The 21274-nt window shown below is 58.4% G+C and overlaps 1 protein-coding gene across 1 annotated transcript in view; it reads left to right on the forward strand.

Moving 5' to 3' along the window:
• Positions 1-458: 458 nt before the first annotated feature.
• KCNK9 (potassium two pore domain channel subfamily K member 9) overlaps positions 459-21274 on the forward strand; it is an 88900-nt gene continuing 68084 nt past the window's right edge. Inside the window, exon 1 of the mRNA XM_087864593.1 lies at positions 459-1250. Coding sequence (XP_087720719.1) covers positions 581-1250 — 670 coding nt within the window. The 5' untranslated portion in view covers positions 459-580. The remainder of the gene's footprint in view (positions 1251-21274) is intronic.

Raw genomic sequence — 21274 nt, forward strand, 5'->3', positions numbered from 1 at the left:
CGCCGCCGCCGCCACCGCCGCCGCCGCGCCCGCCGCCCCCGGAGGAGCGGGCTGGCCGACCGCCGCCGCGCCGTCCCCCGGCCGCCCCCGAGGCCGCTCCGCCGCGGGCCCTGCCGCCCTGGGGCCGCGCCCCGCTCCTGCGCCTCGGTGGCTGAACCGAGCAAACTTCGCGGACCGGCCGACGCCTGGCGGGGACCCCGCCGCGTCCCTGCGCGCCCGGGTGGGCACGGGGCGCTCGGACCTTCGGGCATCGGGCCGCTCCGCCCGCTGCACCTGCTCGGCCCCCTCCCCGCCTGCTGGGGACTCCGGAGACGCCGCCACTTCGCAAACTTTTCCACCCCCCCTCGGGGGGGGGCGAGGAGGGCTGAAGGGGAACGAGGTCCCGCGAGGTGCGCGCAGACCTGCGGGCTCCTAGCTGGGCGCCGCCGCCCGGGAGCCGGACCCGGAGGGGCGCGGGCCCCGGCGGCCGCCCTCCGGCCGCGCTCCGGCTCCCGCTCCCGCCCCTGCTTTTCCGGCGGGAGCGGGGGGCGGGGTGCGGAGGGCAGCGCGGCCCGCGCGGTGCCCAGCGGGGCCGCCGTGCATGGCCCTGCGCAGTGGGGCGGGCTGCTTCGGCCGGGTCTGGCGCAGGGTGTCGGGGCTCCCGGACGCCTGGCCCCGGCGCTCGAGCAGCCTCCTGTGCCTGTCCGCCTTCTCGCCCGAGCCCGGGCCCGCGCCGCCCCTGCCCCGCCAGCCGCCTCGCGGTGGCGGCGGCTGTGGCGGCCCCGGCGGAGGGGGGCCCCCCCAGCCTCCCCGCCCCCCGCCTCCCCGCTGCTGCTGCTGCTGCTGCTGCTGCTGCCGCCGCCGCTTACAACTTGGAGGCGGCGGCGGCGGCGGAGGAGGCGGCGGCGGCCGCCGGGCGCTGCAGTGGGACGCGCGCGGCTGCGAGCCTGCGGGACATGCCCCCCGCGCCGGCTCCTTGCTGGCGGCCATGAAGAGGCAGAACGTGCGGACTCTGTCCCTCATCGTCTGCACCTTCACCTACCTGCTGGTGGGCGCCGCCGTCTTCGATGCCCTCGAGTCGGACCACGAGATGCGCGAGGAGGAGAAACTCAAAGCCGAGGAGATCCGGATCAAGGGGAAGTACAACATCAGCGCCGAGGACTACCGGCAGCTGGAGCTGGTGATCCTGCAGTCGGAGCCGCACCGCGCCGGCGTCCAGTGGAAATTCGCCGGCTCCTTCTACTTTGCCATCACGGTCATCACCACCATAGGTAAGGGCTGGGCGCGCCGCCGCCGGGCTCCCCGCGCCCCGGGAGGAGTCCGGGGAGGCGGCTGAGCGCGCGGCGCAGGGCAGGGTGCGGGGCGCCGAGGGTTAAACGCAGCCTGTCGCCGGGGGCCCCTCCCGCCGCGCCCCCTCCTCTCTCCAGAGCCCCCGCCTCTCCTGCGCCTCCGAGCCTCACCCCTCGCGGACCCCACCCGGAGCTCCGCTCCGCGCCGGTGTCTGGGCGGGCGTGCGAGCCCCGAGCGAGCGTGCCGGAGCCGGGAGGGCGGAGGCGCCACTTTTGCGAAAAGAGTGGAGCGCTAAGAATAATCCCATAGCAGACACCCACCCACCCACCGCCCCAGCGCGGGCTGGGCTGCGCGGGGTTCCAAGCCTTACACTTACTACCTCTCTGGGACTTGGAGAGGGCTGGCCTGGCTCCGCAGTACGGAGAGGGACTCAGGCGGCCGGGGATCCTCGCAAGCCTCCAGCCTTCTCTGAGCCCAGATTTCAGCTTTCCTCCCTCCTGGCTCCTCTTCGCATTCTGGAGCCTGGTCGTGCCAGGACCCGGGGGATTGGGGGGGGGGGAGTTTGTTCTCTGGTGATTGGGGTGGGGGTGACAGCCAGGTGAACTGCTCTGAGAGGGCAGTGGAGGACGGGGGCAGGGCAAGACCTGCCCACCCCCAGGCTGTGACAGTGGGTAAGGCAAGTGTGCACATTGCCCGGAAACTGGGGAGGTTCGGCCCTGGCCTGGGGAGAGAGTCCAGTTGGTACACCCTGGGGACTCCTGTGGGTCCCTCTCCCAAGGGTGCTGGCCACAGAGCAAAGTCTCTAGTAGGTGCCTAGGGCAGTGCCCCCACTGCGGTCAGGGGGTTTGGAGAGCCCGCAGGTGTGATACTCTGAGACCCTTGGGAACTGGAGCAGGTCTCTTCCTCCCAGTGGACATGGCAGCAGGTAGGGTGGTGTCTCTGTGGTTTGCAACTTGTCCCCCGTGCAGCACCCTGCCTCTGCACAGCCATCTCCTTGGACCTGTCAGGGCCACTGTGTTGGCTCTGGGGGCCTCTTTACTGTGCCCGTCCAGTCCCCTGTGCCCCCTCACTGTGACAAGAGGCCTCTTCCTGCCCACCCTTCTCTCCTCCCTCCGCCCTGAGTCCTCTGGACCTCCTTCTCTAATTTTCCCCTTGATATTTTTCTTTGTCTGGAAAGCTCTGCATGCTGAAAAAGCAGGATTGCTCAGTGCCATATGCAACAGGAAGTGCCAGCACAGGACGGCCTGGCTTTGCTTCTTGGTTGAGAAGACTTTGTAGAGAGTCATCTTGTTTGAAATGTTTAATTCATTGGTGCAGGTTTTTATGTTTTTGGAAGGAAATTGCTCTTCTGTTGTCTACGTAGCTAGCTCTGTTGCCGCTTGCCCCACGCGCTTGGCCCAGCGGCCAAAACACAGAAAAGTCCTTCCTTCCCCACCCTGTGCTTCCAGCATCTGAAAGGGCCGGGCAGTCGTTACTGTCATCCTTGTCTTTCAACTGGCAGCCTGAGCTGTGGCTGTAACGTACGGATGCCCATGGCAGCGATCCCGGGGGGGTACAGGGGCCTGTTTGCTGGAGAGCCTGAGAGTGAGAAATGTGCCTCCACGACTGACCGTCCTGGGGGAGAGACCCCCTCATTCCCTAAACATTCCCTAGTGATCTAGCCCCAAAGCAGGTGACATCTCCCAGCACCCTGGCCCCCGGAGTGACACCAGCACCTGGAACCCGTGGCTGGTCTCACGAGCCGAGCTACAACACTGAGGAGAGGATTGGAGGGAAAAACCAAGCCCCGAGATGTTCCCATTTACGTGAAAAAGTAAATAGACTGATGAAGTCCCCATCCGGGTGTGTTTATTGATCCTTATTGGCAGTTCCGGGCACGTGCTTCGAACGCTCAAGGCTCCAAAGAGAAAAGTCAAGGAACGTGTGGCCAAATGGAGGGTGTAAGTTCAGCCAGGGGCACAGGTGGGACTCCTGTCCACCCAGGACCAGGGGGGCATCTGGTGACTGCGGATTTTTCTCCCTTCCTTCCTTGAGTTTCCACCCGAGTTTGTGGAAAGACAGGCTGGAAAACGTATGTGAGGACAAGGAAGGAAACACTGCCTGAATTCAGCTGCCCTGGCCCTGAGCTTGGAGCCCAGGCTGTGGCTTGTGAGCTGAGTCTGGTCATACTGGAAGAGCCCAGGCAGGTCATTTCTGTCCTCCGAGCGCGGCTTTCGTACCTGTGGAAGGAGCCTGGTGCAGTGCTGCCCTGTCGGGTGGAAGTCGAGGGCGGGTGGGCTCCCGGGTGCTTGCGGCTACCTGGCACCTTACCCTGCGCGGAGCAGGCGTGAACCCCCACTCTGACGAGTCCCCGCCACGTCTGCTGCTAGGAAGCTGTTTAGCAGAAGAGCTCAAATTTACAGGAAACAAAGCACCTTTCTAGTTAATTCTGTTTGTTTTCTTCTTTTTTAATATAAATGCAAATTAAGGTCGTCCTAGGCCCAGAACAAAAACCAGCCCCAAGCCAGGCCCTCCAAGGAACTGTCTCCTGTTGGACGGTGATACTAATGAGTCACGTGAATCTTCACGGGTGTTCTTATTTTTAATCTAACCTTGAGCGATTTCTCGAGCATGCTGCAACTTTGAGCTCCCGTCAACGAGGCAGGCGGGAACCCGTGGCACTCGTGGTCTGTCCGCGAACGCCGCTCCTCCGATCCAGTTATTAGCTCACTCTCTGAAATGGATTTTAAAAACAACATAATTAGCACTTTGTGCTGGAGCCTCGGCCGCACCTCCGTGCGAGGCTGGGAAGGGGGAGCTCGCCAGCCCTGCCCGGCTCTCGGGGGAGCCCGGGCACAGGGAGGACGGGAACACAGGTCCAGCGGGCCCAGAAAGGGCACATTCGGTGAGGCCAGCTGCAGCTTCCGGGCGCCGTTCCTCCCCGCCTATGGCTTCTGACATTTGTGCCACCTGAAGCCACTTGGGGGGATGTGGTGGTGTGGACGTCTGAGTGGCCGGTGTTGAAGATGGGAGCCCTCGCCATAGCCTGTCGTGCTTGTCTGCGTAGCAGGATGGCTGGAAGCCTCTGTCCCGTAGGCCCAGGGCCTGGCTAGAATCCCTCTGCTCCGGGCAAAGGCCTGAGGGACTCCCTGCGCCCCCCAGGCAAACCCGTAACCTTCCTACAGCAGGTGCTCTGGGCCCAAACTGCCCTGTGGCCAGCACTCCTCTGGCCACGGAAGGGGCTCTCCATGACTCTCTGTGACCTCAGTTTGTCACCCCCTTTAGGACCGTGAGAGAGGAAGAAACCCTGCTTGGAATTCAGATCTCATCTGCAGGGGCCAGGAGGACCCTTTCAGCACTGGTCTGCACGGGGGAGGGGTGGAGGGAGGGAGGGAGATGGGGGTTTTCAGTTTGGGCTACAGTTTGGAGGAGCACCCGAAGCTGGGGCACCCCTGGGCACTGAGGTGACTGGCTTAGGAGGCAGGGTCTGCTGGCCGGGGCTGGGGCACACTCTGGGAAGAAGTTCTGGGGCTCCAGGAGGTTCCTGGCTCAGGGTCCCCGCCTGCAGGAAGTGAGAGCGCAGAGGGGCCTCCCCGGGTTCTCATTCGCACCTGGAACCTGAGCGGGGCTTTCCCGCGGTGGCAGGTGGGTGCCGGGTTTTTCTGGCACTCCTGGGTGTAGTTTCCAATACAGAGTTTACGCTCTTGCTGTGCGCCTGCCCCGGCCTTGTCTGCGTCGCCTCTGAGACTCTGGGGACAGGCTCGATGACAAGATAAGGCCTGGCCTTGAGGCAGGAGGGGAGCTGGAAACCCAGACCTTTGCTTGCGCTCCAGTGTGAAGAGCAGGGACGGGGAACTCCGCTAACTCGTCCGTGCCACGGCACAGGATGCCCAGCGCGAGTCCTCCTCGGGTGTCGGGGGGGGCTTTGCGTCCTCCTGGCAGGGCCTCACCCTCCAGGGAGGCTGGGCTTTCCCCCTCTGCCACCCTCTGCCTCCCTGAGCTGTGCCCCTGCTCCTGTGCCAGCTCGGTGGGTCCGGTTGGGCCTGGCCTCGGCGAACTGTGTCTGTCCCCACCCCCCCCCACCCCTGCACCTGCAGGCCCGGCTGGGGTGGGCATCTGGGGAAGGAAGGCAGAGTGGAAGTGGGCCCAGCATGGAGGGGCAGGGCAGGCTGGTGCCGTAGGGGGCGCGGAGCTGGCACACGCATTCTCTCAGCTCACCCATGAGGCCGGCGGGAATGTTGCCCCACTTGCCGGATGAGAAAACTGAGGCGCAGATACAGCAGCTTGGGGAGGCAGAGGGTCCTGAGCTCTGTGATGCACCATGGGCTCCAGCTGTGGGTTTGTCCCAGGAGCCAAGGATGGGCCTGTAGAACATTCCTTCTGCACCTGTCTGCTTCTCCCTTTCATTCCACTGCTCAGGAGGCTGCCTTGTAAGACCTGGCTGAAGGGCCTGCTCCCCCACACGGGGGGCCGGGACCGGAGGGGCGGCGTTCCCTTCTTCCTTTCCGGGGTGGCCGCTGGCAACAGGCAGGGGGCCTGCGAGGCCCGTGGATGGCTCCTCCTCCCCAGGCCCTGCCTGGACCTGGCCTCGCTCGAGGAGGCGCTGGCCCTCCAGTAAACAGTGCCTATTTATAGATGTCGTGAAGTGAGGTTCCTTCTGAATCCGGGTGACATGAAAGGGACGGCTGTCCTGAAGTGTGTGCAGGCTCCGGGCTGAGCGCTCTGAGGCAGGGGCAGGTGTCAGACAGGACCCAGCATTCCAGCTCTCGTTGCCAGGGCCCGTTCCTTCCCGGGTCATCTCCCCAGCTAGTCCGGGGAGGGCAGGGCAGCAGCAGGAGGGGAAATAGGCCTCAGAGCTCTCCTCCCCAGGGCCCCCGTGCTCATACCTCCATCCATCCATCCGTTCCCATGCACTCACTCCCTGTTCTCCCCACACCCCTGTGCTCACACCTCCATCCATCCATCGGTTCCCATGCGCTCACTCCCTGGTCCTCCCCACGCCCCCGTGCTCACACCTCCATCCATCCATCCGTTCCCATGCACTCACTCCCTGGGTCCTCCCCAGGCCCCTGTGCTCACACCTCCATCCATACATTGGTTCCCATGCGCTCACTCCCGGGGTCCCCCAGGCACCTGTTTGTTCACGCTCTGGGTACCCTTGCGTGCGTACAGCCATCCGTCTGTCTGGTCACTTGCTCACCCCCTCACTCGTTCCCTCGCCCACTCTTCTGAGCCTCCCTCCGTCCTCAGTTCCCCTGCTTGTTCACTCCTCCACCAGTGGGGTTTTGCCCAGCTCCTTCCCCGGGCTGGGCGGGGCCCACTAGCAGCTCAGTCAGTGTCAGTGCCTGGAGGCAGGGTCTCCGTGGTCTTCCAGCCACATCTTCTTCCTAAGAAATGCTCAGCCAATCCTGGTCACTTTTGATTTTTAAAAATGTTTATTGAGGGGCGCCTGGGTGGCTCAGTTGATTAAGTGTCCAACTCTTGATTTCGTCTCAGGTTATGATCTCGGGGTCATGAGATTGAGCCCCACATCAGGCTCTGTGGTCATTGGGGGGGTCTGCTTAAGGTTCTCCCTCACCCTCTGTCCCTTTCCCTGCACATGCACTCCCCCCAAATATATAAATAAAAATCTTTAAAAAATATTTATTGAATTATAATGTTCACGCAGAAAAGTACATTTATCGAAAGTATATTGCTCAATAATTCTTTTTTTATTTTATTTTATTTTAGTTTAGTTTCAGAGGTAGAATTTAGCAATTAATCAGTTGCATATAACACGCAGTGCTCATTCCATCACGTGTCCTCCTTCAGGCTCATCACCCAGTGACCCCATCCCCTCCCCCTCCCCTCCAGCAACCATCCATTTGTTCCCTAGAGTTCAGTGTCTCTTACGGTTTGTCTCCCTGTTTTTATTTTATTTTTCCCTCCCTTCCTCTGTGTTCATTTGTTTTATTTCTTTAATATTATACATGAGTGAAATCATATGGTATTTGTCTTCTGATTGACTTATTTTGCTTGCATAATACACTCTGTTTCCATCTGTGTCATTGCAAATGACAAGATTTCATCCTTTTTAATGGCCGAGTAATATTCCATCACACATTTATATATCACATTTTCTTTATCCATTCATCTGTCGATGGATATCTGGGCTCTTTCCATAGTTTGGCTATTGTGGACACTGTGCTATAAACATCGGGGTGCAGGTGCCCCTTCCGAACACTATGTTTGTACCCTTCGGATAGGTCCCTAGTAGTACAATTGCCAAGTCTTAGGGTCGCTCTATTTAACTTTCTTGAGGAAGCTCCACACTGTTTCCCAGAGTGGCTGTACCAGCTTGCATTCCCACCAGCAGTGTAAGAGGGCTCCCCTTTCTCCGCATCCCTGCCAACATCTGCTGTTTCCTGACTGGTTATTTTGGCTGTTCTGACCAGTGTGAGGTGGTATCTCATTGTGGTTTTGATTCGTATTTCCCTGATGCTGAGTGATGTTGTGTTCCTCTATAATTCTTAGTGCCCCTGTCACCGGCACTCAGATCAAGAAGTAGTATTACTAACACCCCAGAACCTCCCTCACCATCAGCCTCTTTTGGAATGCCTCTAGTGACGGGGAGCTCACTTCCTCACACGGAAGGTGGTCGTATGTGTTCAGATGAATGACGAGGTTGCGTGAGGTCGTGATGTGGGGGGGCACCATGTGGAGAAGAGGTGTGTGTGTGTGTCGGGGTTATTCTTTTAAGGGGGTGACCAGTTTCTCTGGTGGTCATCTACAGAGAGGTGAGAAGATCTGCGTTCAGACAGTGGACGTTGGGAGGCTCAGGCCCCAAAAAGGAGAGGGATGTCCGCACTGGATGTGGGGGTGCAGCTGGAGCAGGGAGGCTGTGTGGAGGTAGTTCAGAGTACAACGGGCACAGGGAGCTGGGACAGACAGGCCGCCAGCCCAGGGCACCTGCCTCCCTGAGTCAGAGCAGGCGGGAGCCCCGCTCTGTGGGTGCACCAGCCTTGCCAGCTGCCAGGAGGACTGCAGGGAACAGTGTGCCGGGCTCAGCAGAGCCCCGGGAATTTGGAGGCGAGGGCCCTGGGTGGGCCGGGCTGATAAAGGAGGGGCAGCCTGCAGTGCCAAGAGAGTCCCAGGGGTAGCGGAATTCTGGGACACAAGCGTTCAGATGAGGGTCCCCTTCAGCCGGGGAAGCGTCATCCTCTGTGCAGGCTTTGGGGGCCCGGGGCTTGGTGTTCATCTCATCGAGGGATTTTGTGCGAGCGCCCCTTTTCCTGCCTGTCCCAACCCCAGCATCTCTGCCTGTAGAAAGTTCTCCCTTTTCAGCAAAGGGCACCCAACCTGTGACCTCTCCAAAGGAAGGGGTGAGCGAAGCACGGTTGGCTTCCCGTCCCGTAACCACCTTCAGGAACTTGAAGACAGTCCTCGGGCCCGAGTGTCGTCAGTCACGCCTTCGTAAGCCTGGTCCTTCTCCTCTGAGCCATCTGAGTCTGTGTGTGCACTCGCCGAGTCCGGTCCGACGTCCAGGGATAGCAGACTATCCTCGCCCCTCATCAGGGCGTCCAGCACTCCTGCTCGTGCCCCCGCTGGCCATGCTGGCTTCCGTGGGCAGCCCCTCCCTGCGTTGACATGTCTGGAGCTTCTCGTTCACACAGACTTCTCTTGCGCCTAAGCAGCGGCTTCTCCGTCTTGCTCGTGTGAACCCAAGTACATTCCCTGACATCAGTCTCTGAGCAAAAAAAGCAGAATTATGTGCTGTGGACCCAGAGAAGAAGGGATGGTTGATAGAAGAATTTGCAGTGGTCTAGAAAGAGAAGAAAATTCAGGAGTGAGCATGAGTGTGTTGGCCTGGCTGGTCAGGACATGGTCAGCCGGGGGGTCCCTGGCTGGTCTTTCCAGGCTGGGGCCACTTCCCTGCCCCTGCTCCTGCCTGGGTTTTTGTGCTCAGCCAGGCCTCGAGCAGTAATAAAACCCGTCCAGGGGATAGCCACTCGCAGGGGTGCTGGCTGCCTGGGTGGGTGAGCCCTGAACTGTCCTCACCCTTCTCGTGTGCCCAGCCCTGGAAGGAGCCAGTGGGTGGCCCCGCGTGAGGGTGGGGTCAGACTGGAAGAGGGGGCAGTGTGACCTGGGAGCGGTGGTGGGGTTGGGGGCAGCTTTGGTGTGGCGAGGGGGATGCTGGGCCAGGCATCCAGAGAGTGGGAGAGGCGGGTCTGTGCCCTCCCCGTGGCTGCAGGCTTCCCATCCAGATGACGCTGCATGCTTCCCGGGACTGAGCACAGGGGGGCTCGGGGAACAGGCAGATCCTGGGGTCCTGTAGACCCGGGAAGGACTACCTGTGTCTGCCTGTCCTGGAGGCCCAATCCTAGGTATCTCCCTTAAGCCTCAGCTTCCTCATCTGTGAAATGGAGCCATAGAGCTTTGCGTGTGTTGCTGTGAACACTGAGCACACATCTGTGCAAGGCCTCCCCCCCCCCCACCGTCTGCCCAGCACCTGGGTCTTTGGGCTGTTCCGATGCTGAGCTCTCGTGTGTGCAAAGTGGGGAAGTGGCCAGATGCAGCCACCTTGCCCACCCTCTCAGGGACATCCGTCTTCTGCACTGCCTCTTCTGGATCCTGTGACCCTGAGTCAGCAGGAGGCTGTCAGGGTGGGAAGCCAGGCTGGGGGATTTTGGGGCCATGGTGTACCAGCCCAGGTGTTTGATTTCCCCAGTCTGTTCCTGTTGAGAAAATGTGGCTTCCTGGGATGCCTGCCACCACGGCCACCTTCGTGAAGCCCATGGCTCCCATCTTCCCCTTCTGGTACCCTGTCCCTTCGGGTCAGAGCCGGGTCCTCAGGCCAAAGCCCCGACTGGTCCTCCAGTTGCTGTCCTGTCTGCCCAGGTCAGAGTTCTTGCCTGCTCCCCTCTCTCCAGCTGTGCCTTGCCCTTCCACCAGAGGACTTGTCCCTCTGCCCCCAGCCCGCTGCCCCTCGCCGTCCCGTTGCGCCTTGCTCACAGTGCCCTAGTTTTGTGTCTGAGGCCCCAGAGCAGGGCTGGGCTCAGGGTCCCCAGAGGGTGCTTGGGGCAGGCCTGCTGGACACCGAGTCACACCCCTGGCCCCCAAGAGCAGGACGACTTCGGGCTGAGTGGTTCAGGGCCCCGTCTTCCCCCTTGGCTGTGCTGGGGGCCACTGGGCAGGTGCAGGATGGACGAGGCCCCGGCCTTTTGAACTTGAGCTCTTGGTTTGAACGGAAGATAGGTTAGGGGCCCATCTTGCCAAATGGGGAGCTTCCCACTCCTCTGGCGTAGATGTGTCATCTCGGTCCCCAACACCAGTACTAGTGAGAGACCCATGTGAGCGAGTCGGGCTCCTGGTGGGAAGAGACACCCATCTGTGACATGGCCTTTGGCCGTCACTGGCTCTGCCAGGTACGTGAGGTGCAGCCCGTTCCGGAAGGTGGGAGGCTTCTCGGCGAGCATCGTCAGGCCTTTGCCCGAGCTGAGGGGCACAGGGCTTCATACTCACGCTCACTGCGCCCTCGGTGCCACCTGGCCCTTCTGGCCTCCTGTCCTGCGGCCCCTCCTCTCCCTTCTTCGCCACGGCCCTCTCCCTCTCTTCCACACACCCCGTACCGCACTTGTCTGGCTGTTCCCACCTGGGACCTTGCCTATGCTGTTCCCTCCACCCAGCTTGGCACCGTGTGCTCCCAAGGCACTGAGACTGTCCTCGTGTCTGTCCCCTGGACCCTGGTCAGAAGGTGACAGTGAGTGCTTGGGCTGTGTGGCTCTGCACATGTGAAAGCCATTTGGCCCTAGAAGATGTTTGTTGACTGACTGTCTGATGGAGTGTGAGGTACAAGACATCGTGTCAGGACCCGGAATGGTAGTAAGTGTGTGAAGCAGGTGGCGGTGGTGTCTTTGGGTCCTGTTGACCATTTGTTGGTGGTGTGGACTGTGGGCACATATTTGGGGTGCTGTGAGTTTCTGGGGTAGGTGAGGCCTACTGGGGATGGGGGGACCGAGCCTGGGGGCTGGCAGCCACTGGGGGGCCGTGCCCATGGAGGCGGTGGCTGCAGCCCTGCGGTGGTCTGGACGGTGCCGTCTTGCCCTGGGCCCCCGGAATCCTTTGTGTTTGGGCACCTGCCCCTCTTGTTGCCCCCCACCGCCCAATATTTGAGCCCAGGAGGAGCTTGGTGAGGCCATTCTGCCCGGCGGCTCTCGGGGCTTCTCTTGGGTGCTTCTCTGGCAGCGTTCCCACCTCTGTGGATGAGAGACCGTGATTTCTTTTGAGCCACAGCGAGGATGCTGGCGTGAGCGCAGCGGGGAGCAGGCGACTGTGTGGAGGGCCCCAGCTCTGGCCTGTGGTGCACTGGGTTCTAACCCCCCCAGGTGACCTTGGGCTGGGGCAGCAGTCCCCCTGCCCACCGCCGACTCTGGGGCTGGGTACTTCTTTGCAGTCGGGGCGTCCCATGCACAGTCCGATGTTCGGCGGCATCCCGGACTCCACTGCCTCGCTCCCAGTGACACCCCCATCCAGTTGTGACACACAAAAGTGTCTCTAGACATTGCCAAATGGCCCCCCGCCTGGTGACTTCTCTTCACTGCGTCTCTCCTGCGGAATTGGAGAATAAGCTGCCTTCTGCAGGTCATGGCAGGTGGGAGCCACGTGGTGTGAGTGCGTGTGTGTGCGTGTGTCTGTGTGCGTGTGCGTGTGCGTATGTGTGTATGTGTGTGCGTGTGTGTTTGCATATATGATCATGTGAACTGTGTCTCATTCACAGCATGTGCCCTGGAAAGGGAGTTCCTTTGCTCTGCTCTGAGGACACACAGAGAGAGGCGGTCCAGCTGTGGGTTTTTTCGAGGGAAGGTGACTTCAGCGAGCTTTCAGGCACTGTCAGAACATAGATGGGCGATGAGAGCTCAGGTGGGGATGAGGTGAGCTTGTTCATGTGGGGTTGGGGGGAGCCACTCGGGGGTATTGGGGTGAGTGTCAGGGGTAAGGGTAAGTCACTCAAGTGAGACTAGGGTGAGTCACTCAGGTGGGATTGGTGGGAGTCACTGGGGGGGGGTTGGGTGAGTCAGGTGGGAGTGGGGGGAGTCACTCAGGGATTGGGGGGAGTCACTCGGGTGGGATTGGAGTGAGTCACTCAGGTGGGTTTGGGGAAGTTACTCAGGTGAGATTGGGGTGAGTCATTTGGGAGTAGGGGTGAGTCATTCAAGTGGGCTTGAAGTGAGTCACTCAGGTGGGCTTGGAGGGAGTCACTCAGGTGGGTTTGGGGTGAGTCACTCAGGTGAGCTTGGGGTGAATCACTCAGGTGAGCTTGGGGTGAATCACTCAGGTGGGTTTGGGGTGAATCACTCAGGTGGGTTTGGGGTGAGTCACTCAGATGGGTTTGGTGGGAGTCACTCAGGTGGGTTTGGGGTGTGTTACTCAGGTGGGTTTGGGGTGAGTCACTCAGGTGGGATTGGGGTGAATCACTCAGGTGGGTTTGGGGTGAGTCACTCAGATGGGTTTGGTGGGAGTCACTCAGGTAGGATTGGGGTGAATCACTCAGGTGGGTTTGGTGGGAGTCACTCAGGTGGGTTTGGTGGGAGTCACTCAGGTGGGATTGGGGTGAATCACTCAGGTGGGCTTGGGGTGAATCACTCAGGTGGGTTTGGGCTGAGTCAATCAGGTGGGATTGGTGGGAGTCTTTCCAGGGGTTTGAGGTGAGTCAGCTGGGCTTGGGGGGAGTCATTCGAGTGGGATGAGGGGAGTCAAGTGGGATTGCGGGGAGTCACTCAGGTGGGATGAGGGAAGTCAGGTGGGCTTGGGGAGAGTCACTTGGGTGGGCAGGGTGAGCTCGGTGGTGTTGGGGAGAACCCCGGGTGGACCCTTGGCGTCCACCTGTCAAGCAGATGCTGTAGGCAGCGTTGTGGTGGGGGAGCATGGCCCCTGCTCCAGCTGGGCTGTACGGCCCCAGGTATGTCTGGAGACAGCTCCAGACTGCGACTCCGTGGCCTGCCAGGTGGTACTGGGACCTTTCTGTCTCTTAGAGTTGGTGTGAAAATTGTGCTGGTGACATGGGCTGGCCTGGGCTTTGAGCCACATGTCTTGTGTGGGCCCCAGGAGAGGGCTGAGCCCAGGATGCTGCTGGGGACTGGGGAGATGCTCCTGTGGGGTCTGGTTGTTTCAAGGGGTCTCCCAGCATGAGTACCGTTTCTGGGAGCTCACAGACTCTGTGCACCCCAAGTACTGAGGAGCCCTGGCAGTTGGCAGAACTGGGCTCTCATCAGCTAGGGACAGTGTGCAGGCCAGAGGGACCCAGACCCTGGCAGAGTGGATGCTGGTGTGTGTTGATTCACAAAATAGCTCCCACGTCACTGAACACTAGTAAGCAATGGCAGAAAACATTTTGTAAAGAGGGGAGGAAAGGCCCCACAACTCCCCTGTGGGTCTGTGGTCATATACAAAAATGGCTTTAGCTTTTTGTGTTCATGTGCTCATCATTGCCCACGTGTGCCCACTGGTTTTATCACTTTATCAGAATGATCGTGTTAGAGATTGTGTTCAGCTGCCTGTAGCAGAAAACCCAATTAATGACAACTTGACCAAACAGCAGTTTCATCTTCCTCAGTTAAGGAGTCTGGGGCGGGTAGATGGGCTGACAGGCAGCTCCATGATGCCCTCAGAGACTCCAGCTCCCAATGTCGTTCTGCTCAGCCATCTTAGCTTGGCTTTTGTCCTCAGGATGGTGCCTCATGGTTCCAAAATGGCTGCATCACCACCGGTGTCACCTCCAGCATCCTCCTGGGACCAAGAAGCCAAAGAACAAATGAGAAAGGCATGTACCATTTGGGCTTGCTCCTATCCAAAGAACTTTCCTGGGTGGCCCACCCAAGGTTTCTAGTCACACCTCATTGGCCAGGACTGTGTTTCATGACCAATCCTAGCTGCAAGGGAGTTTGGGAAACAGGGCATGTTGTCTCTCAAACCTGCCTGGAGTTCTGATGGTGAGGAAGGAGTGGAGCTAGATGTTGGTAGGCAGCCACGGTGTCTGTCGGGGATGCCTCGTGGTCCCGAGCCCTTTCCTTCCGAAGTTTATATCCAGCATTACCTTGCGTTTCTGCCGTCTTAAGGGAGATTTATTTTTATGGCTCGGCATCCACTGAAGGAATGTACTGTCGTCTATTTACTCCCCTATTTATGGCAATTTAATGTACCTTTTTTATTTTCATTTTTTGCCAATTATAGGTGGTGCTTTCCTGAACATCTGTGTGTGTGTGTAGATCCTGCTGGGTTCTTACTTAAGGGTTTTCGGTGGTGGTGGGATTCCCAGGCCAGGGGGCGGGAGTGTGGACGGCAGTTTGTGCTCTTCCATCAACAGCACAGCGGGGTGTGGGTCTCCTGGTGTCACTGCAACGTCAGCAGTCCTCAGCCATGGTGAAGATGTTTCTTATGTTCTTACTGTTTTGGAAGGTTTTCTTAGTGATCTTTGTGTGGCCTGGAATCAGCCGAGCAGGGCTGGAAGGCCGGTGTCCACTACTGGGAACATCCACCCTCATCCCAGACACAGCGGGTCCGAGGGCATCCGTGGGTGCTTTTGTAGTCCTGGAACTCACCACCCTGTGAACACCATGGAACTAGGCAGGGGCAGCTGAGTCGGTGGGCCGTGGTCTAGCCTGGGGACTGGGAGTTCTGTGTGGTGAGTCTGGCCTGGCCAGTTGGCTTGGGCACTCGAACCCTGCGCTGAGGAGCAGCCCCGGTGGGGGGAGTGCCTTCCGTGATCAGTTAGTCATGCCTGCCACGGGGCTAGCATGGACAATGGTAGCACGCTTGGTGCGTCCTGGCCGATCCTGCACCAGTGAGAGAGGACTTCAGAGACGCAAGGCTTTTCCGTCACTGTGCCCAGGGGCCGTCACTGTGGCTGGCTCTCTAGATCGTGCTTGTTCCTGGGATTGTTTACTTTACAACGCAGGTCCCCATCCTCTGCCATCTTCCATCCCCATAACGACCCTGTGACATAGGTGGGGGCGAGAACTAACCCTGTTATGCTGATGAGGCTCAGAGAGGTCCAGTGACTTGCCCAAGGTGACACAGTGGAGTTGGGACTTGAACTCAAGTCATGGGCCCTGGAGCCCAGCGTTCTCGCTCTCCCACCCGCAGCCTTCCCTCCATGCTCCCAGATTGGGGGCTGGGTGCAGGAAAACCAGCCTCTGTGGTTATCGTGTGACATAGGACTCAGAGGCCATCTGGTCCTGCCCTCCTCGGACAGGATGAGGCCATGGCTTAACCCTCCAGTGACAGGGAGCTCACCGTCCTCCTAAATTAGTAGGGAAAGGCCGCTGTGGCATCGGTGTGCAAGCAAACAAAAGCGACAGAAGGTCTCTCAGCTCCTGTTTTGCTTACGTTGAGCAGAGCTTCCCGGAGCAAGTGTAACTGCTCCTCTCTTGCCCCAACAATAGTGCTCAGTCGTGGGTCGTCTGGAGGGTTCTGGTTCTTTACAGACACTATCTCAACGAGTCTCATCCTCTCACCAGCCTTATCAGATAGATATTTTCCTGTATTACCATTTTAAGCTGACATGGAAGATCAGGGAGGTTAAGCAATTTGCCCGAGGTCACGCAGCTCCCCAGTGACGGAGGCAGGACTTAGACCTGGGCAGTCTGACTTCAGAGTCTGTGCTCGTAACTATATTGCTATGGACTGCTGTTTTCGACCTTTTGTATCAGTTAGCTAGTGACGTGTAACAAATGACCCCCTAACTGTAGAGGCTTTAAACAACCACCATTTATTCCTGCTTACGGTCCATGGCTCAGCTGCATGCTTTTTCTCACCGCGGCCTATGGCCTGACTGGGGCAGCTCTGTTCTCAGCCACGTGCGTTTTCCCCTTGGTAACGGCAGAGGCACACGAGGGCAGGGAAAGCAAGTGCGGTCCCTGATGCCACACCCCTGCCGTGATTCTGTCGTTTTGCCCACATGCCGTGGGTTGCAGCAAGTCACAGGAGCCCAAGGGCAGCACGCACACCTGCCCACGATGAGGCCGAGTCGGTGGGACGATCTGCTCATCCTCTGGCTGACCGAGAGCCCGTCCACACCCCTGGCCAAGCCCCTCCCTGCTTCCTGTAATCAGCTGCCTGGTGCAGTGTGGAGAGCACGGCTTAGGACTCTAATCTGGGTTCGAATGCTGCCCAGGTCACAGGTCTAAGCTGACATCTGTCAGGAGGACGGCACACCGTCTCCCTGTGTGGGAGGCAGCTCGGCTGCCATGACAAAACACCATGGACTGGGGCCGAAGCAGCAGAAACTTGATGTCTCCCAGCTCGGGCATACAGGAGTCTCAGGTCAAGGGGTCCGCAGGGTTGGTTCCTTCTGAGGCCACTCTCCTTGGCCTGCAGATGGTGAGTTCTACCCACGTCCTCCCGTGGTCATCACTCTGTGTGTGTCTGCGTCCTCACCTCCTCCCCTTACAAAGACACCAGTCGCTTTGGGGTAGGGCCCCATGTATGACCTCAGTTTACCTTGATCACTTCTGTTAAGAGCTATCTCCAAATACAGTCTCATTCTGAGGTCCTGGGCCTTAGGACTTCAGCATAGGAATTTGGGGGGACACAGCCCAGCCCATCATGCCCTCTGAGGGCTGAACCTTAAGTGGAAAAAATGGAGAGGAAAGCACGTTGTCCAGGGCCTGCGCCAGAGCAGTGGCTCCGCAGAGGTCGGTCCTGTGCCGTGTCAAGCGGAGGAGTAGGAGCTGGTCTCAGGATGGCCACGGAGACTGCGTGGCCCCAATGTGGTAATTGTTCCGTTGTTATTCTCAAAATCTGGTTGCATGTTGGGTGAAAAGGCCACGGTGGTCGAGTGGACCCAGCACAGGGTGTGTTATCAGGACACCTGAGCTCAGATCCCTGTCCCCCACTTCCTGGCGAAGAACGGCCGGCAAACCCCCTCACTGGTCCCAGCCTCAGCGTCCCCATGTGCAGACCCAGGCCATCCTGCCTCCTTCAGTGTGTCTGGGGGGGTGGGAGACATGAAGCCTTCATGCTTCTTTTAAACTTTATTGTCACCGGATGTGTAAGCAGGTAGCACATGGAACTTCTGTAACTCTCACACACATTAACATGAAGTTTTTGGTGTGATCATCTTATGGCGGGTTCTATAGAATAAATGAGTTCTTTTAGATAAATACTAAAACACTTAGAGATAACATGCAGTGTCTGGGATTTGCTTCAAAAAATTCTGATTTGCGGGGAAGTTGGGGGGTGGTGTGGGTTTGGATGGAACAGGATTGGCCATGAGCTAATTACCGAAACTTAATTATTTGTATCTGGGAATCTATTATACTGTTTTCTTACTTAAGTATATATTTTAAAATGTGCATAGGAAAGACTTAAACCACTTGAACAGAACAGAGTAGGAGTGGCAATGCCCGGTCAGTTCCAGCCCCTCGGCCCCGCTCCCAGGAGCTGGCGGCTGCCAGCGGCTTGCTGTGTAGAAAGAGGACCGAGCACTTCCTTGGCTCCCACGCCGGCTCTGGCCAGCTCACAAGCTTTCTTTGGCCCGTACGTAGTTGAAAATACTTGGAATTAGTTGCCGACATGTATCGATCTTTTAAAAGAGCCAGCTCTTGGTTTTATTTATTAGTTCAGTTATCTGTCGTCCTGATTTTCGCGGTTGTGTTTGTTAAATACCTATTTGAGGTTCTTGAGATGTGTTTCTCTTTCCTCACCTTCAAGCACCAAGCATTGCTAGGCTGCTGTTTTTTTAAATAAATGCATTAAAGGCTACACATGTGCCTCTTTGTGCCGCCGTGGCTGTCTCCCATCGATCTGTTATGCTCACGTATTTGTAAAGAATTCAGCAGTGAGCGCATTTTTTTTCTTTAATCCAAGAATTAGTTGAAATGTGCTGTTTTAATATTATGCACTTCGATACACACACACTTTCATCAGTGTAGCGATTACGATCGTGAGCTTTGTGGCCAGACTGTCTGGCTGTTATACCTGCCTGAGCCATTTACCAGCTGTGTGATCTTGGGTGTGAAATGCAACCTCTCGGGGCGCCTGGGTGGCACAGCGGTTAAGCGTCTGCCTTCGGCTCAGGGCGTGATCCTGGCGCTATGGGATCGAGCCCCACATCAGGCTCCTCCACTATGAGCCTGCTTCTTCCTCTCCCACTCCCCCTGCTTGTGTTCCGTCTCTCGCTGGCTGTCTCTATCTCTGTCGAATAAATAAATAAATAAAGTCTTTAAAAAAAAAAAAAAAAGAAATGCAACCTCTCTGTGCCTTGGCTTTTGCCATCTGTGAAATGGGGATAATAGTAGTCATGACAACAGCCACAGCCATCAAGTTTGTTAAGATGATGACGGGAGCTGTTGCATTCCAGACATTTAAAAGAGCTCATGGTCATCGGGCGTTCAGTATCTGGAGACGCATTTCTGAGGTATAGCCTCTACATTTTAAAATTTATTGGATTTTTTCCTTGGAATAAAATGATTACTTTTGGTAAAGTTCCGTGGGTTTTGGAAAAGAACATTTATCTCCCTGGTGTGCATACAGTTCTCCCTAAACCTATACAATCAAACTTGTTTATTATGTTATTCAGATCCTTTTCAGAGGTGGAAAACCAGCGAACGCTGACTAAGGTTGGGTGAAGCACACGGAGTGTGTTACACGATCACTATTTCGTTGCCTTTTATGCTGGGAGTGGAGCCTGTGCTCCGTGCCAGTCCCCAGGGCCCCACCCCCATCGTGGTCGCACGCGGTCCCCTCGCGCACTCGCTCCCACAGCCAGGCCCCGCAGGCATCCCGCCCTGCCCCCGGACTTATGATCACCCGATTATCCTTGTTACTGTGGAGGCCTCCTTAATTTCGGAAGGACCTCTTCGGCGTCTCCTTCCGCGCTTTGCCGTTGGGGCTGGCCAGCATCGCCTTGTGTTTCTGACCGTTTCAGGTCCGTGGATTTTGAAGCAGGGCGCTCAGATGTGGGAGGCCGTGTTTGTGGTTTCTTCTTGGCGGGATCAAGCTTCTTTATTGCTGTGCATTCTCTCTGACCCCGAATCACGTCTCTGACTGCTTTCTTTTATTAGCATTTGTTACATAGACGGTCATGTTTTTAGCTTCTACTTTATCCTTTCTCTTCAGGAAGATCGTGGCATGGCGTATAACAAAAGGCGTAAAAATAAGGTATAAAGCCAGGTCAGAAATCTGGGGGTGGGGGTGTGTGAAGCTCGTACACAGCATCCCTCACAACGGCTCTGGGAGAAGCTCCTATGTGTCTGCGGCTTCCGACAAGGACAGAAGGACAGCATGTCCAACGCTGGGCGTGAACTTGCAGAAGCGTGTGCTCTCATGCCTTCATTGAGGGCTGGCCCCGTGGGCACTGGGGTCGGGAGCATTGAGGGGGACCCACTGGGGCGTGGCGGGCCTGGACGCACCCAGAGGATGTGGAGCTCCTGGGGCTGTCGGCAAGGCCCGTCCAGGGAGTGGCGGGGCTGGTCCCGGGGTCAGCTGTCCGGGGCCGCGGGGGCCCAGGCTTGTTTGATTTTCCCACTCCGTCTTCGTTCTGCCCTTTGTGCTCATGCTGGCTGCCTCATCTCTGTTCCAAGCAGGAGAAGAAGAATGGGACAGTGGTCAGAGGGGCTGTGCCCGCTGGGGTGGCTCTCTGAGCACACTTTCCTGGAAGCCCCCTGGCAACTTCTGCTCCCACCTCATTGGCCAGGGGTGGGTCTCAGGGCCACATGTGGTCAGCGAGGGGGGTGAAGCTGCATGCCCCATCTCACACCTGCCTCCCCAGGCCCCAGGGGGCGTGGAGCCTGGACCCCAGGGTGGAAGGGACCTTTGGACCTCCTGGCCTCCTATTCAGTGGCCCTGCAGATTCTGCTCCCGTGCTCCCCATGACGGGGCCAGCCCTCTGCGCCCTTGGCCGTGGCCAGCCGCTGCACATCCTGATAGGTGACCTGGTGCCCTGTGCTCAGCAGCGGGCCTGGGAGCAGAGCTGCCGTCCCCCGTGTGTGCTTTCTCTCCCCCATGGGAAGTGACCTTCAGTCTGGGTGGGCTCTGGGGTGTCCCGCTGCTGCAGACACGGGCTGCGGCTGCTTTATCTGGCGTCCGGGGCTGTCTCAGGAATCCCTCGTGGAGGAATCAGCAGAGAAGATGGGGCTGAAATGGGCAACGCTTTCACAGGGAGGCACCCCACAGGGACAAGAGCAGGGTTGTAGGGGCGAGCGGGAGGGAGCTGCCTGGTTTCCAGTGGCCTGCCCTCCACCCTCTGCACAGCTCTCACTGGGGGGGACAGCGTTCTCCGCTTCTTCGGAAGCGTTTCTTCCTGGGCCCAGCGGCGACCTTGCAAGGAGGGGGAATTAAGTGTGCTGGGACCGTTGTCTCTCCTTCCCGTCAGGGGGCTGTTGGCCACCAGCCCAGACCTTGCCCTCCTGTGCTTCAGAAGAGCCCTGTTGGGGCCCCCTCCCCCAGCCCCTGATGCCCCTGGCTGAAGCCCACCCTCCCCCCTCAGACCCGGGAGACGTGGCCGCTCGAGGTGTTCTGGGTTTTTTCCTTCGGGTCTTGTTTTCCAGCCCAGCCTAGGTCCTTTCTGGGCACAGAGAGGAGCCCTCTAATTTTTGGCTTCCTCTGGGGATGACCTAAGCATTTGTTTTTAAAGGGCTGGCGGGGGCCCCCGGGCATTATGCAACACTGCACTGAGACCGCGTTACCCACTGGCCTCCTCCCAGGGCATGCATTTCTGAGATGGCTCGAGGCCCGTGCTGATGTGCATTGCACTGGCCACGGGCCATCAAATCAGATCGAGTCACTCCCTTGCTGAAAAGCCGTCGATGGCTCCCCGCAGCCTACAGCATGTGGCATGGCTGCTCACGGCTCTTGACATCTGAGTTCTTGCCTGCCACTCAGCCCTGTCCGCAGCACACTGCACCCTGCAGACCAAGGTACCAAGCACTAAAGCCCCTTCCTCTGTGAAGCCCTCTCTGGCTGGTCAGTTGCCCCTCCTGTGTGTCCTGCGGCCCCAGTGCCGCTGCCGGCTTGGCACCTGTCACCTCGTGTGCAGCTCAGCCCGTCC

The sequence above is a fragment of the Ursus americanus genome, chromosome 9 (assembly GCF_024610735.1).
Source record: "Ursus americanus isolate L20-20 chromosome 9, mUrsAme1.1.p, whole genome shotgun sequence".
NCBI lineage: Eukaryota > Metazoa > Chordata > Mammalia > Carnivora > Ursidae > Ursus > Ursus americanus.